General features: G+C 51.9%; 1 protein-coding gene across 10 annotated transcripts in view; it reads left to right on the plus strand.

Annotated features, from left to right (window-relative positions):
- WNK2 (WNK lysine deficient protein kinase 2) overlaps nucleotides 1-14,379 on the plus strand; it is a 113,805-nt gene that overhangs the window by 96,054 nt on the left and 3,372 nt on the right. For 5 of the 10 annotated variants that reach the window (XM_084797167.1, XM_084797169.1, XM_084797173.1 and 2 more), the window contains 5 exons: nucleotides 1,039-1,253; nucleotides 2,157-2,327; nucleotides 3,098-3,196; nucleotides 8,904-8,948; nucleotides 10,458-10,696. In XM_084797167.1, the coding sequence (XP_084653293.1) occupies nucleotides 1,039-1,253; nucleotides 2,157-2,327; nucleotides 3,098-3,196; nucleotides 8,904-8,948; nucleotides 10,458-10,696 (769 nt within the window). The remainder of the gene's footprint in view (nucleotides 1-1,038; nucleotides 1,254-2,156; nucleotides 2,328-3,097; nucleotides 3,197-8,903; nucleotides 8,949-10,457; nucleotides 10,697-14,379) is intronic. The other 5 variants (XM_084797175.1, XM_084797176.1, XM_084797172.1 and 2 more) reach the window with 4 other exon arrangements.

Raw genomic sequence — 14,379 nt, forward strand, 5'->3', positions numbered from 1 at the left:
CTCATAGAGAAACCCTGTCTTAAAACAAACGATTGCCACTATTGAAGATACAGGAGGAAGATTAGAACTTACCTTCTCATTTTCAACTTCGAAAAAACACCGTTTTTCCAACAGAAGAGATGGAAGACATGGCTGGGCTCCATGTTGGGTTGGCAGCAGGCCTCCTAACTGCAGGGAAGGTCAGCACCTGCCACTGCAGAATAGCAAAGGAGGTGGCCCAGCAGCGGGCCACTGCATCCTTCCCTTCAGCTGTCCTGCAGCCTGCACTGCGCACACCCTGATCTGTCAGCAGTCCATCTGCCTTCCACCGGCACCGTAAGCATGGCAGTAGTCCTCCGCAGTAGATCCAGTGGAACCATGCCTCAGTCACAAGTCTCACGCCTTGCCTTTCTCTGAGGCATCTTCCTGCTTCCTCGTTTGCCTTTCATGGGGGAAATAAAGCACCTTGCCCTAACAGAGACAGGCTAGCTGCGCACAGTGCACACACCTATAATCCCAGCACTTGGGGGAAGCAGGAGAATCATGATTCCAAGCTCATGTTTGGCTACTTAGCAAATTTGAGGCCAGCCTTGGGAACATGAGACCCTGTCTGAGAGAGAGAGAAAGAGAGAGAGAGAGAGAGAGAGAGAGAGAGAGAGAGACAGACAGACAGACAGACAGACAGACAGACAGACAGAGACAGAGACAGAGACAGAGACAGAGACAGAGACAGAGAGACAGAGAGACAGAGACAAAGGGAGGTAGTCTTGTCTTGGTTCCAGATATATACTGATTTTCTCTATCTGCACTGATTGCAAGCAGGGGTGTAGGTGTGGAATGAGACGTGTTTCCTTGGCTATTGAGACAACTGGTCCTGAACTGGATGTCTGAAAATCTGACCTATGTCATTGAGCATCATTCTTTACCTTGTCCCCACCCGGCCTAGATGATGCCGTTGAAAGCCTGCAGACAAGGAGGGCAGCACTCCTTGTTCCCAGGCGGCCTAGCCCTTCCCCCACACAGGAAACCCACCTGCCCTGCCTCCTTTTTCTGCTTCAGGCACCTGAAGGAAATCTCTGAGCTACAGAGCCAGCAGAAGCAGGAGATCGAAGCCCTGTACCGACGCCTGGGCAAGCCACTGCCTCCCAATGTGGGGTTCTTCCACACAGCACCCCCTATGGGCCGCAGGAGGAAAACCAGCAAGAGCAAATTGAAGGCGGGCAAGCTGCTGAACCCCCTGGTGCAACAGCTCAAGGTCGTGGCCTCCAGCACAGGTCTGCTGCTTCTAGGGGAGGGCTGTACCTGGGCTGAGGAGGGGGGCTGCCAGGGGACCCCAAGTTATCCTCAGAGGCTGGTTCTGGGTTGGTGTAATATCTCCAGACCTGGAAGAGTGTGAGATTTTCTTTTTCCTTTTCCTGAAGCTGAGAGTCTACCAGCCAGAGAAGTCCCAGGCCTCCACACTAGTGCCGGGTGGAAAGGCCTGTGGAAGGATAGGAGCTGCATGGAGCCAGGCCTTGGCCCCATGTGGGCGGAGGGAGCCACTTCTGGGCCACGTTGCACCTAGGAATTCCCAGGGCACTCCATCCTTGCTCTTACGTGCAGGATACAGCCTGCGATGGAAGTGACTGCTCTCTGGCACTGTCACTCAGATGCACATTGGCCCTGCTCACTGAGTATTAGGTGGCTGTCTTTGTGGGCTGTTCTCCAAGCCTTGCAATAGTGGTGCCCAGGCCCTGGTGCTGCAGAGGCACCCTTTGCATGTTGGGGTTCCTTTGAGGTCCTAAAGCTGTGCTGCCGGGTACACTCTGATGGGGGAGGATCCATGAACCCCAATCTCCAAACTCCCTACAAAGTGTTCAAGTGAGGCAAATCTAGTGCCAAAGCTAAGGGGAGGCACTGCAGTGACGCGTGCAAAAGCCATTTTGAGCCCACGTGCATTACCTGCCACTTACTTGCACAACATAGGTCTGGCATGGCACTGGGACTTGGTAAAGCGGGGGGCACTGTCTTTGGCCCCAGCACATCAGACCAGGAGCTTGTCTGTATACTGGTTTTCTACAGGAAACTCAACTTCCCTAAGGTCACCCAGCAGAGAACAGGAAGGAAACCCAGCCATACCCTTCCCTGCCCAGTGGCGCCTCATGGTGCCTGTCACCTCTTCTCCCCCCCTCGCCCAGGTCATTTGTCTGACTCCAGCAGAGGCCCTCCCACTAAGGACCCTGCCCACGCCAGCACGCCCCCGGGCACCAAGGCAGTTCAGACCCAGCAGCCCTGCTCCGTCCGGGCCTCTCTGTCCACAGACATCTGCTCCGGTTTAGCCAGTGATGGAGGCGGAGCGCGTGGCCAAGGTGATTTCCAGCTTGCCTGTCTCCAAGCATGTGCCAGCCACGTAGGGCCTCAGTGGTGTTCCAGGAGCAAGCCTGTGTGTGTAGAGGGGGGCCAGGGCTACAGCTAAGGCTGCTTAGCAACTTTATAAAAACAAAAACAAAAACAGAAGTAAAGGTATAGTCTTTGGATACAAAGAATGGAATTGTCCCGCCATGTAAGCGGCTCAGAGGCAGGTGATGGGTTCGCTAAAGTGGACCTCAGGAAGTGGCCATGATCAGGAGGGATCAGCCCGATGGCTGGGGAGGGGCGGGGCCTGGCATCTTGCTGTGTTCTGCGATGCCTGTTCCTAGGCCCTGGCTACCCTGCCCTGCCCGCTTCCCACAGCAGAGCCAGACGGTGCTAAACACCGGGTCCTTCCAAAGTCCACGGGACGGCTAGGGGCCAAGGGCTCAGATCTCAGGCTGGGATGTCTGCTCATCACTGCTGTGGACGGCAGCAGCTGCTCGATAAGGCGCTTTCCTGTCCTCACCATCTCTGTCCAGAGAAATCATGGTGACTGATAAAGGTGCCCCACCTGCCCCACCCCTCCTCCTCCGGGCCGCTTCTCTTCTGTTCCTACCGTTGCCTCCTCCCATTCTGTGGTCAGTGGCTTTGGTGCTTGGGCTGGGCTAGATGGAGCCGTGGATGTTAAGTGACGAGGCTGGTGTGGCTGTTGGTGTGGAGGAGGAATCGAAGCAACCTGTACTTGATAAGTGTCTTTCTGTTTTCTTCCCTTTATATTCATTTGCAGGCTGGACGGTTTACCACCCAACGTCTGAGAGAGGGGCCTATAAGTCTAGTAGCAAGCCTCGTGCTCGATTCCTCAGTGGACCCGTATCTGTGTCCATCTGTCTGTATTTGTTCTTTTGTATTTTCCCACCTCCTAGCCCCTTGGTTTCTCCCCTCCCCGCCCCGTCTTCATTACCTCTCATACATTTCATAGGATGCCACTCTAACCCCTTGAAGTCACCTCCATGTAGAAGGTGGACCCCCCCCACAAGCCTTTCCCATTGCACACAGTGTCCATAGTCACTCAGCTCCACACAGCTGTGTGCATGCTCTTGGCTGCATCCGGGCACCAAGACCATGTGCAACAGCATGCCTACCTCTGCCACGGCCCCTCCCCGACACATGCCAGGGCATTCTGCACCCCTCCCATCACCTCATTTATTTTCTTTTCTTATGTTGGACGTAGTTTTCTTTTCTGTTGCAATTGTGGCCAGTGAACATGTCTGCCGTCTCTAGTTCCAATGACAACAAAAAGACAACCCCAGCCTTCTCCAGATACCCAGTGTGTCACACATGTACCTGGACTCCCACGACATGCATGTAGCAGACTTATACGGCCCTAATGTCCCTGGAGGGTGTAGGGGCAACGCCCAGCATCCAGCCCTGTCTCCACGCTCTTTCCCCATTCCCTGCATGGGGAGATGCTAAGAATGTGCTTCAGGGGTGTCTGGGGTACAGATCAGTGGCCCAGCACTTGCCTAGCATGCAAAAGGAAGGCCCCGAGTGCCATCCCCTGCACTGCAAAACAAAGAACTTGCTCCAGCTGGGGCTTCCTTGTCCTCAACCCCACCATACAGGGAGGGCTAGTCCCCTCTGCCATCTCTCCCCACCCTCTGCTCACTCCAACTCAGAAAGATGACTAGACCCCTGCCCCATTCCGCATAGCTCTTACACTGGAGCCTGCCTCCTGCCTGGGTCCTAGTTCTCTCCCACCCAGTGGAGCACTCTGCTCCCTAAGTCTTCAGCCAGCCCATGGGACATTAGAGATGAAGCTCCTCCAACTAACACCAGACTCAGACCCAGTGCCAGCCTCCCTCACATACCCTGGGACTTGCTTCTAGTGCCCAGGCATGCTCACCTGCTGGGACAGACTCACCCTGGAGGTGATTGGTTTTGAACCCTCACACAGATTGGCAAATCAATCCAAAGCTGTGGAGCTTTTAGGGTTTTTTTGTGTTTTGTTTTGTTTTTTAATAGAAAAAAAAAGTAGAGCTTTTTGACAATTGGATTGGAGATGCTGGTTTGGGGCACATGGCTTTTTGCTTGTACAATAAAGATACATTGTGCTTGTGGGGACCCAGAGACCATGTCTGTGGTAGGTGGCCGTTGTCATCCCCTACTCCTTGCATCAGAGGCCCACAGTAGGTCATCCTTCTCCAGGTGGACAGGTCGAGGGCACATGGCTATGTGGAAGTGCCAGGGGCTCCTCGACATCTTCTCCTCTGTTCAGTAGTCTGCCTGTGTGTGGCGCAGTGACATCTAGCTTTCAGTGTGTCTCTCCAGCTTCTGGTCGGTTGTTGAGTTGAGGATGAGAAGGGCTGGAGGGCTTCCTCTGAGCGTCCCTCACCTGTTCCCATCTGCCAGCCCCATTCTGGCCCCTGCTTGCCTGAGGCCTTTCCTGCTTTGCCTGGGGGTTGGGGAGGGGTGGGGATGACACAAACAACTCATAGGAGGATGATCACCAGGTGTGACAGCACCTGGAACTCTGGGTACAGTCTGTTCCCTGGGGCAGAGCACATGACAGTTTGTCACAGTGATCACAGGAATATCTGAGCAGCCCTGGCCGGGTGGTTTCAGGTACGGTGTTGCCGGCATGTGGTTTGCTGGTCTGTAGCCTGGCCTACCAAGCCAGGCTGGCCTGGCTCAGCATTCTGTGGCCCCCACATGTTCTCAAGTGGCTGCCAGGCAGAGGCCAGGCAAGTCCTGCTCTGGCATCTCTCATTGTGATGCATAGTAGGGAGAGTCTTGTGCAAGCCCGTTTCGTGGACATGAAGTCCCCAAAGGCCCTTTTATCCTTTATGCTGCTGGTCTCTGAGCTTTAGGGATCTGGGGATCTCACTAAAATGCTCATTTGTCTGTCTGTGTAATGGTTTCTGGGTAAACTGCAGAGTGTTCTCAAGAGGAGAAGTAAAGCCTGTGAGAATAGAGCATAGACTGTGGAGAATTGAGGACAAAGGGTAGAAGGATGGAGCCTGACCGAGGGGCTGAGAGGAGAGAGGGCTTTCTGGGCAGAGTGTGTAGGTGGCTGGTAAGGTGCTACAGTATGCTTACCTCTGTGAAGCCGTGTGACCAGGGGTGACCTTGGTCAAGCCTAGAGTATCAGGTCATGGCTGGAGGACCTGTCTCTGGTGGAGCCAGGCAGAGCACTAGAGGGCTGCCCTACCGTACAGAGAGGGGCACATGCAGGCAACACAACAACACCTGAAACCACCTGGCCACGGCTGCTCAGATATTCCTGTGATCACTGAGACAAGGGCTGGGTGGAGATGGGTCACGGATGGAAAGACCTTGTCTTAGTCAGTGTTCTGGTGCTGGGAAGAGACGCCATGACCACTGAAACCCTTATAAAACAAGGCATTTCATGGGGTAGCTTATAGTTTCAGAGTTATCATCACGGCAGGGGGCATAGCGGCACACAGGCAGACATGGCACTGGAGAAGTAGCTGAGAGTTCTATGTCCAGATTGACAGGCAGCAGAAAGAGCCGCTGGGCCTGGTTTGGGCTTTTGAAACCTCAAAGCCCATCTCTAGTGACAAATTTCCTCTAACAGGGCCACAGCTACTCCAGCCAGGCCACACCTCCTAATCCTTCTCAAGCAGTGCCACTCTCTGATGACTAAGCAGTCAAATATATGAGCCTACAGGGGCCGTTCTCAGTTCAGACCACCACAGGCCTCCAAGGAGTACGGACCCTAGATCAGTTCCTTTCTCCCAGCCTGGGCAAGGTCCTGGCACAGTCTCAGTGACTCACTTGCATGTCCCTGTCTGTGGTAAACAATGGCACTTGGGCCACCGTGCTTGTCCTAAGGAACAATATCCATGGAACAGAGCAGGAGAGTTGTGAGCTAGAACCCAAGGCCACACATGGGCTTCTGTTGGTGAGAAACCGAGGGTACAACCTACTAGGATATACTTCTTTTGTGTCCGACCCATGCTCAGGCAGCCATGAGCACCTCCTGCTTCTTGCTGTGCCGGAAGAAACATGAAGTCTCATGATTTGTCGTCACCTCATCCTGTCCTCATTTGCCTCAAGTCTGGCTACCCCTCCCTCCCCCTGCCAGCTTCCGATTGTTTTTCATCTCTTACTGGTGGTGAGAGAGAGTCCAGTGAGGTCCCCCAACAGGGCACACAGGAGACCCCATCTAGACTGTAGCCTAGGCTTTACCACTGAGGGCTGTGAAAGCAGACTTGTTAGCTCCAGGCTCTGTACGACCCAGGGCTATGTAGCTCAAGGCCAAGTAAACCACCACCCTGCACTCAACTAAGGCATCTTGTTTCTGAGCTGATGCTTCATGAATAGTTTTTAGTTATTGTCTCCACTTGAGGATGACTGTCTCTTACAGAAACAGCTCTGGGGGTATTTTGACCTTTGATGCTGGGGTTGGGCAAAAGGTGGAGTGTTAGCAGTCTGTAGTTAGAGCTAGCCGATTGGAGGTTGGGATGGGGCTGAGCCATCTGCGCTGGCTATAGGGGACACTGAGCAGGAGTTACCTGGTACCAGGAGGGCTGAGTCCCTGAGGAGACCTGTTCTTGTGACCCTCATCAGTATTTGAATACTAAGATGTAAAGAACAGATGTGAGGATTTGCCCCTGCCTGGAGCCACTCTAAGTCTCTCTCAGCCTGCACTGTACACCTGCCATGCTTGAGAAGTCCTTGTTGGCAGCTGAGGTCCTGAGGGTGCTGCCTGGAGGACTGTGGAGAGTAGGACACTCAGCCCAGCAGCCGTGCATGGTTTGATGCATGGTTTGAACCATCTCATGATGCAGGGACCTCACTGCAAGGGCAGGTGGGGTGTCCAGGGAGACCAGGATGGGACTGGTTGAAACCATCCTGCCTCTGGCTGGTTTGATCTACTCAGCTAGTGCCGTCCTGAGGAACAGGAGACTGCCATTGCCTATCCTGGCACAGTACAGGTGGGGGTCAAATCTGTTCATCAGATACCAGACAGAGGCGCTATTCGTGGTCTATCGAGAGCCATGTAGGACTATGCAGGGCTTGAACGCATGGCACTGGGTGCTTCTCTGAGTCTCTGCACCAAGTACTGCCAGAGAGCAGTGTGGCCTTAGCATTGACATAGAACGGCAAACGCTGATTTGTCTGGAGGCTGGTGCTGTGTACTCTGGTCATCTGAGGCCAGGCCAGAAGGGAAGGGATATGGAGGATGGGAGCTGATGGCCATGGTCACCTGAGTCTGGGATTCGGGAAGGCCAGCTACAATAACCAGTCCATCTGGCATTCTACCCACTATGACATTAGCCAGGACTGAGTCCTGCCCTTTTCCCTCCAAAAGCAGACTGAGATCCCATCTCTGCAGCACACATTGTCTTCCAGGTTCCTGCTGCTCATCTCCCTTTCTTTCCGTTTGAAAATTGAATTACTCAGCAAGATACCTCATCTTCCCCCCACTACAGCCTTGGCACACAGAATGAACTAAAGTCACTAAGTCCATTGCAGCTGTGCTCTAGGTCCAATACATACATTGTGGGCTGAGCCCTGGCCAAGGGGTAGCTGGCCATTCCTGCACTATCCCTCAGGGCAAGATTACCAGCCATTCCAGAGAAGTTGTTAAGTGTTCAGATTCCCCAAACCTCTAGACTGGCTGACTCGTGAGAGCACCCCCCTCCTGGGGGCACAGGGGCGTCTAGGGGCTGGAGTACAGACCTGCTGTGCTAGTGTGACTTTGCCAAGTGGCCTTGGGGAAGTCTGAGCTCTTCCTTGCCAGTTATAGCTCCCAGAGTGGCAGCACCTGCTGTAGCCCAGGGTAGCCCTGGGTTCCTGGGTTACTATACTCCTCTAGACTCTGCCAGATGTCACATTGTGTGTTTTACACCTGACCCCAGGCAGACTCAGGGCAGTGGGGCTAGAGCTGTTTAGTGGTGGTCCAGTAAGGATGTTTCCCATGCTCCTGGGGAAGGTGAGCCGGTAGGAAAGACACATGTGTCTCCCCAAATCCACCCCAGCCCCAAGACAGGCTCTTTAATATCCTTGCTAGGTGCCCCTGTCTGACCTGGTCCAAGGCAGCCATCTGGGATCCAGAATTGGCCTCAGACCTACAAAACAATGTATCTTTTTGCACTTGGAAAACCTCTGGTGGCTTTGGTGGCCAACTCAGGCCGAGCCTGGCTCCATTCGGGGACCCTATGGCTGACTTTCGGTGGGTTCCCCTGCCTCAACCATTGGGGCTCCCAAAGGCCTGGCATTTGAAAACCAAACAGTGTGCTTTGCAATTTTTCTTTTTTGGTTTGTTTTTGTTTTTCTTTTTTCTTTCTCTTTTTCTGGAATATGCTTTTAGAGACAAAACACTTCTCCCTGAAGCTTGGGGCTTGCCCTGGCACCTCTACCTCCTCAGCGAAGCCCCTGAGAGCCTGCACATGAACTCTGGGGACGTCACCCCATTCTCCCAGGCCAGGCTGGCCTCCCTTTCTGACTGCTGCCTGTGTCTGTCCCTCCCTGCACACTGATGACTTTTGCTTACATGTGGTAGTGTGATCGGTGTGTTCTGTTCTGCCTAACCCTGTGGTCTTGTGTCCTTTGTTCTTCCCTTACAGGGTCAGCCCTGAAGCGTCTCTGCCTAGGCAAAGAACACAGCAGTAGTAATTATCTGGGTTTTTTTTTTTTTACCCCCTTTGTCCCCTCTCATCGCATGGGCTTTGTCGTGGCTAGCGCGTATCGGGGCCTCCCACGGAAGTGTGGCCTGCTCTGCCCCTGACCCACAGGGCTCTCTCTGCTTTGCTTCTGCCTGTCTGGATAGCCGTTCCCTCCCAGCTCCTCTTTGTGTCTTCATGGCTCCTACAATTTGTGTCATCTTGCCAGTCACCTCTTAATAGGCCTGCCCTTCTCCACGGTATCCATAATGTGGTACTGTTTATTAATTGGATCCTTTTCCAAAACCTTAGGTGGCAGTGTTTCTTTGATGTAACGATGAGTGCTTCCCCCAAGGAGAGATACCAAGGCTGAATGGGTATTAGTCAACCTGGGCCACACACACACACACACACACACACACACACACACACACACACACACACACACACACACACACCCCTTTGTTCTTTATTGTCTTTTTATTTCTTTAATTCCCCGCCCCCTTTTGTCCGGCTGACACCCTCATGTTGCAATAGCTGTGTGTTGAGTCTCATCACTAACGTGTAACCCTTTGTCTGTGCTTTCCCATCACTGGCCACTAAAGTTCACTACATTTTGGAACAGCTTGTTTGAAGAGATGGTCATTAGCTGTTTGGGGTTTTTTTGTTGTTGTTTTGTTTTGTTTTGTTTTGTTTTGTTTTGTTTTGTTTTGTTTTGTTTGAGGGGTGTATAAACATTGGCTTATTCAAAATTGGTAGGTGGAAGTATACATAGGGAGGGAAGGAGGGGAGGAGACGATTCAGCAAGTCCCGTGTTGGCCGTAGAAACAACGTCTCATAAAGCAACTGAGCTCTCTAGTGTGCAGAGCGGCTCCTGCCCCCTGCCTCCCAGCATCACCTGGCAATGGCATGGAGGGTGTGCAGCCTGCCCAAGGGACTCTAGGTATGGAATCTTTTGTTACCACCTTCCCAAATGCTCTGGTAAAAAAGGGCACCATTCCTTGTCCTGAGTTCCAAACTACTAAGCAATTAAAACACACAAGAACACCGTGAGCAGTCTGTCCAGGGGACGCTGGAAGGCTGGTGGTGGCAGAGAGTGCTCTGAGAACCTCACCCTGTCCCTGGGATGCCAGTACCCATGTGTGGCTGGCTATGGCATGTATGTGTCTGGCTGTGCTATGAACTACCCATGCTCTCACATGTGAGTCTAGTGGGGCATGCAGTGGTGGGCCTATGGTGGACACCTAAGGGAGACTGCCGGCTGCTCAGGGTCCTCTTCCCTGGGCCTGGCTTAAGAAACAAGTGATGGCTTCCTGGCACAGCCCAGTCACCCATAGCCATAGCCTGCACCAGGCGACAAAGCCTTTGGATGCAGACCGCCTCTTGAAGCAAGGTGTTGCTTGGCCAGAGTGAGGCCGTTGATTGTCCCAGCCATCATGTGAGAATGACTGCGGCCAGCCTGTCGGTGTGTTGGGTGAGTGTGTGGCGTCACCAATCCTGGCCTATATGACTCCCCAGGGTCTTCCACCAGCAGCCTGGCCCCAGGGCCTGAGCCAGGTCCCCAGCCCACCCTGCACGTCCAGGCGCAGGTGAACAACAGCAACAACAAGAAAGGCACCTTCACGGATGATCTGCACAAGCTGGTGGACGAGTGGACGACGAAGACGGTGGGGGCGGCGCAGCTGAAGCCCACGCTCAACCAGCTGAAGCAGACACAGAAGCTGCATGACATGGAGGCCTCTGGCGAGCCCCGGGCTGTGAGTGAGCATGGGCGCTGGCTCTGCTGGGGGGGAGGGGGGACATGGTAGGCATGGTGGCTGTGGCCATGAGCCCTTACTGGAGTCCTGTGTGCCAGATGGCCATCATGCTAAGTACTTGGCTTTCATGATCAGGGTCTGTCTTCTCCAAAAGGATTAGGCCTTTGCCCCTGTGATGACTTGGAGGTGAGGGTGACTTTCTGTGGTCCTTGTGACCAGTAGGGGACAGGTTGAGTCTGTGACTCCAGAACTCAGGTACAGCAGGATCCCTGAGCTAGAGAGCCCAAAGTCTGCCCACACCCTCATTGTGGACAGAGACACCTCCATCTGCGTTATGACTGTGTCTCCAGGCTGTAGAAAGGGCAGGTGGACTCCTCACTCTTAAGTGACAGCTGCATGCAAGTGGGGCCAACATGGGGCAGGACAAGTAGCCCACCCATGCAGGCCTTGGCACGTATTAAGATTTTTGGTAGAGCTAGCTGTAGTGTTCCTACTTCTCTGGCTTTCTGGGGGAGTTTGTGGAAGATCTGTGTCATTTCTACTTTCAATGACTCATGATGTGCGATTCATGGGTAAATCCATCTGGGCGGACGTATCTTGTGGATGTTGTTTTTACTGTAGAAAGCATCCCTCTGTGAACGTGTGCTTTGAAACTTTTCAAACATACAAGGGAAGTAGGGTCTGCAGTGAACGTCACGTGCTGCCGCCTACACTGCAGGTGATGCTGGCACATCTCCCATACACTGCCCATCTCTCAGAGGAAGGCTTGCCCCCAGAATCCTGCTGTGATGCTGGCGCATCTCACACACACTGCCCATCTCTCAGGGGAAGGCTTGCTCCAGGAATCCTGCTATGATGCTGGCACATCTCACGCACACTGCCCATCTCTCAGAGGAAGGCCTGCCCCAGGAATCCTGCTTCTTTTCGAGTTCTAACACCATTTGGCTGTTCTTCTGTCTTGTCTTGACAGATTTGTCAAATTTTGCTTCCCTGGTAATTGCTACCTCGTCCCTAAATTCGCCTAAACTTCCAAATCGGTTTGGTGGCAGTTTGATCGCTGTACTATGTCTTGTTGCAGTGTGCGTGACGCCCAGCTGAGTATCATTCTCAGTATTGGTGATTTCTGCCTCCCCACTTCTTTCTATGTGCCTCTTTCTGTCTCTGTCTTCCTCTGTGTCTGTCCTTCCTTCCCTCCCTTCCTGCCTTTTGTCCTTATCTCTTAAGGCTTTGTTAATTTCATGATCCATTTTAAAGAACTATATTACTGGGGCTGGAGAGAGGGCGCAGCGGTTAAAAGCACTGTCTGCTCTTCCAGAGGTCCTGAGTTCAATTACCGGCAAACACATGGTGGCTCACAACCATCTATACTGGGATCTGATGCCTTCTTCTGGCATGCAGGTGTACATGAAGATAGAGCACTCATATACATAAATAAATCTTTTTTTAAAAAACTATATTATCCTTGATGGTACTCTTTGTTATGTATCTCATTCATTTCTAACTCAATTATTTCTGTTTCTGGCTTGACATTCTCTAGAAAGATTCTTAGGCTTGACTGTGAACACTCAGGGGCAGAGTGTTTGCCTAGTGTTGTTACTGAGGACCCTTGGTTGGGTCCCCCAGCACTAGAGTCAAAAAGAAAAACTTTTTAAACTGGTGAGGCCACCGATTCCAGCATTTCTAACTCTTGCAGAGGACCTAAGGTCAGTTCCTAGCACCCATGTCTGGAGGCTTACAATTGCTCCAGAGTATCTGGGCCGCCTTCTGGTCCTCATAAACATCTGCACATGCACACACACACACTTTTTTTTAAAGGTTTATAGTTCTCAGCCAAACTTTTTTGTTTTTTGTTTTTTGTTTTCCAAGATAGGATTTCTCTGTGTAGCCTTGGCTGTCCTGCACTGTCTTTGTCGACCAGGCTACCCTTGAACTCACAGCAATCCACCCGCCTCTGTTCTGCCTCCCAAGTGCTGGGATTAAAGGAGTGCACCACCATGCCTGGCTCAGCCAAACTTTTCAATGGTGTATCTTATTTACACTGGATCTTCTGGTTTCTTGATCTCTTTTTCTTCTAGCTTTGTTCCTTGGTTCCTTATCTTGCCTTGTGAGGTTTTAATGATATGAAGCACATTGTATTTGAAAAATTGTTTGTAAAAATAATTTGAGATCTAGACATATTTTTTGTCTTGATTGCCTTTGAGCACATGTTCTTGTTTTTAACAGGCATCTTCCATAAAGTGTCCAGTCAGAGTTATTAACCATTTAAAAGTTGGCTTATCTCTCTCCTCATTTCACCTTCCCTTTTTTTGAAACAGGCTCTCTCTCACTGAGCCTGGTGCTCACCAATTAGTTAGGCTGTGGCCAGTGAGCTGCTGCCACTACCACACCGGGGTGTAGGGGCTAGGAGTCTGAACTCAGCTCCTCACGCTCATGCACAGAAACTCTCTTTTTTTATTGACTTTTTTGTTTGTTTGTTTTGTTTTTTGTTTTTTGAGACAGGTTTTTCTCTGTATAGCCTTGGCTGTCCTAGACTCACTTTGTAGTCTAGGCCGGCCTCGAACTCACAGTGATCCGCCTGCCTCTGCCTCCCGAGTGCTGGGATAAAAGGCGTGCGCCACCACGCCCAGCTTGCACAGGAGCTCTTATAGCACCCTCTTTTACTTTCTTAGAGGTGAGCATGAAATAGAAGAGGTTTTGTTTGTTTGTTTCTACCTATCTTAGCTGTTGTCAGAATTTTAGCTGTTCTGTGAGCCATTGTGTGTCATCCTGTCCTGCCATTGCCTTACTTTGGCCTCATGAAGCTTCTTATTTGGAGGGACAGGACATCTGTTGAGCTTCAGGAGCCTCTTGGGGTTTTTTTGTTTGTTTGTTTGTTTGTTTTGTTTTGTTTTTTTCTGGGTCTTAAATGTTTCCTGGTCTTAGGTAATCCACTGGAGTTTCTCTTGGCAGTGGATTAAGTCTGTCAATGAACTGGATACATTTATGCTATTACCAGTCTTGAGTGCTCGCATGAGCTTGGCATCTGTTTCTTTACATGTCTGTAGGGTGTTAATATCGCTCAGTCAATTCATCCCAAGGTGGTTGTTGATGATTGGGAGTGCTGTCCTGAAGGGCACAGTCATCTCCCAGTTGTCTGTTTCTAGTGTGTGACTATGTGACTGGTTCTGGTACCTTGAAGCATAAGGTCCTGCTAACGTTGCTTGTTCAGTCATTCCTGGGGGTTTCTGTACACGTAGTCTCATCATCTGCAGGCATTCGGTTTTTCTTTTCTTGCCTCCCTTGCGTGGGCCCCCTTGCAGTGTTGATTGGAAGCATGAAGGAGCCTGGGGGGGTGGGGGGGTGCCTAACACTACCCCCTCTGCAGGTACAGCTGCTGGCTCCATGGAGGCCCTCAGTGCTGAGAATGCCTTCTGTAAAGGGTGTGGGGGTTGGTGAGTCTCCACCCTGCCTTGTGTTGAGAACACTGGCTAGGGTGTGTGTTGTCTGTGTGTTTGTGGTACTGGGGAGAGAAGCCAGGGCCTCATGTGTGTGTGCTCGGCAAGTACCAGTATAGCCTTTCCAGTGGGGCTTCTCCTGGAGTGAGGTGGAGTCAAGCCCACAGGACTGTGGTGTTAAACCTTTTATATTTAGTGTCTTCAGTTCCCCAACTATTGTGTTTAGGATGCTGCGGGCTGCCAGTTCTT

Source organism: Acomys minous, assembly GCF_964271855.1.
Source record: "Acomys minous genome assembly, chromosome: 9".
NCBI lineage: Eukaryota > Metazoa > Chordata > Mammalia > Rodentia > Muridae > Acomys > Acomys minous.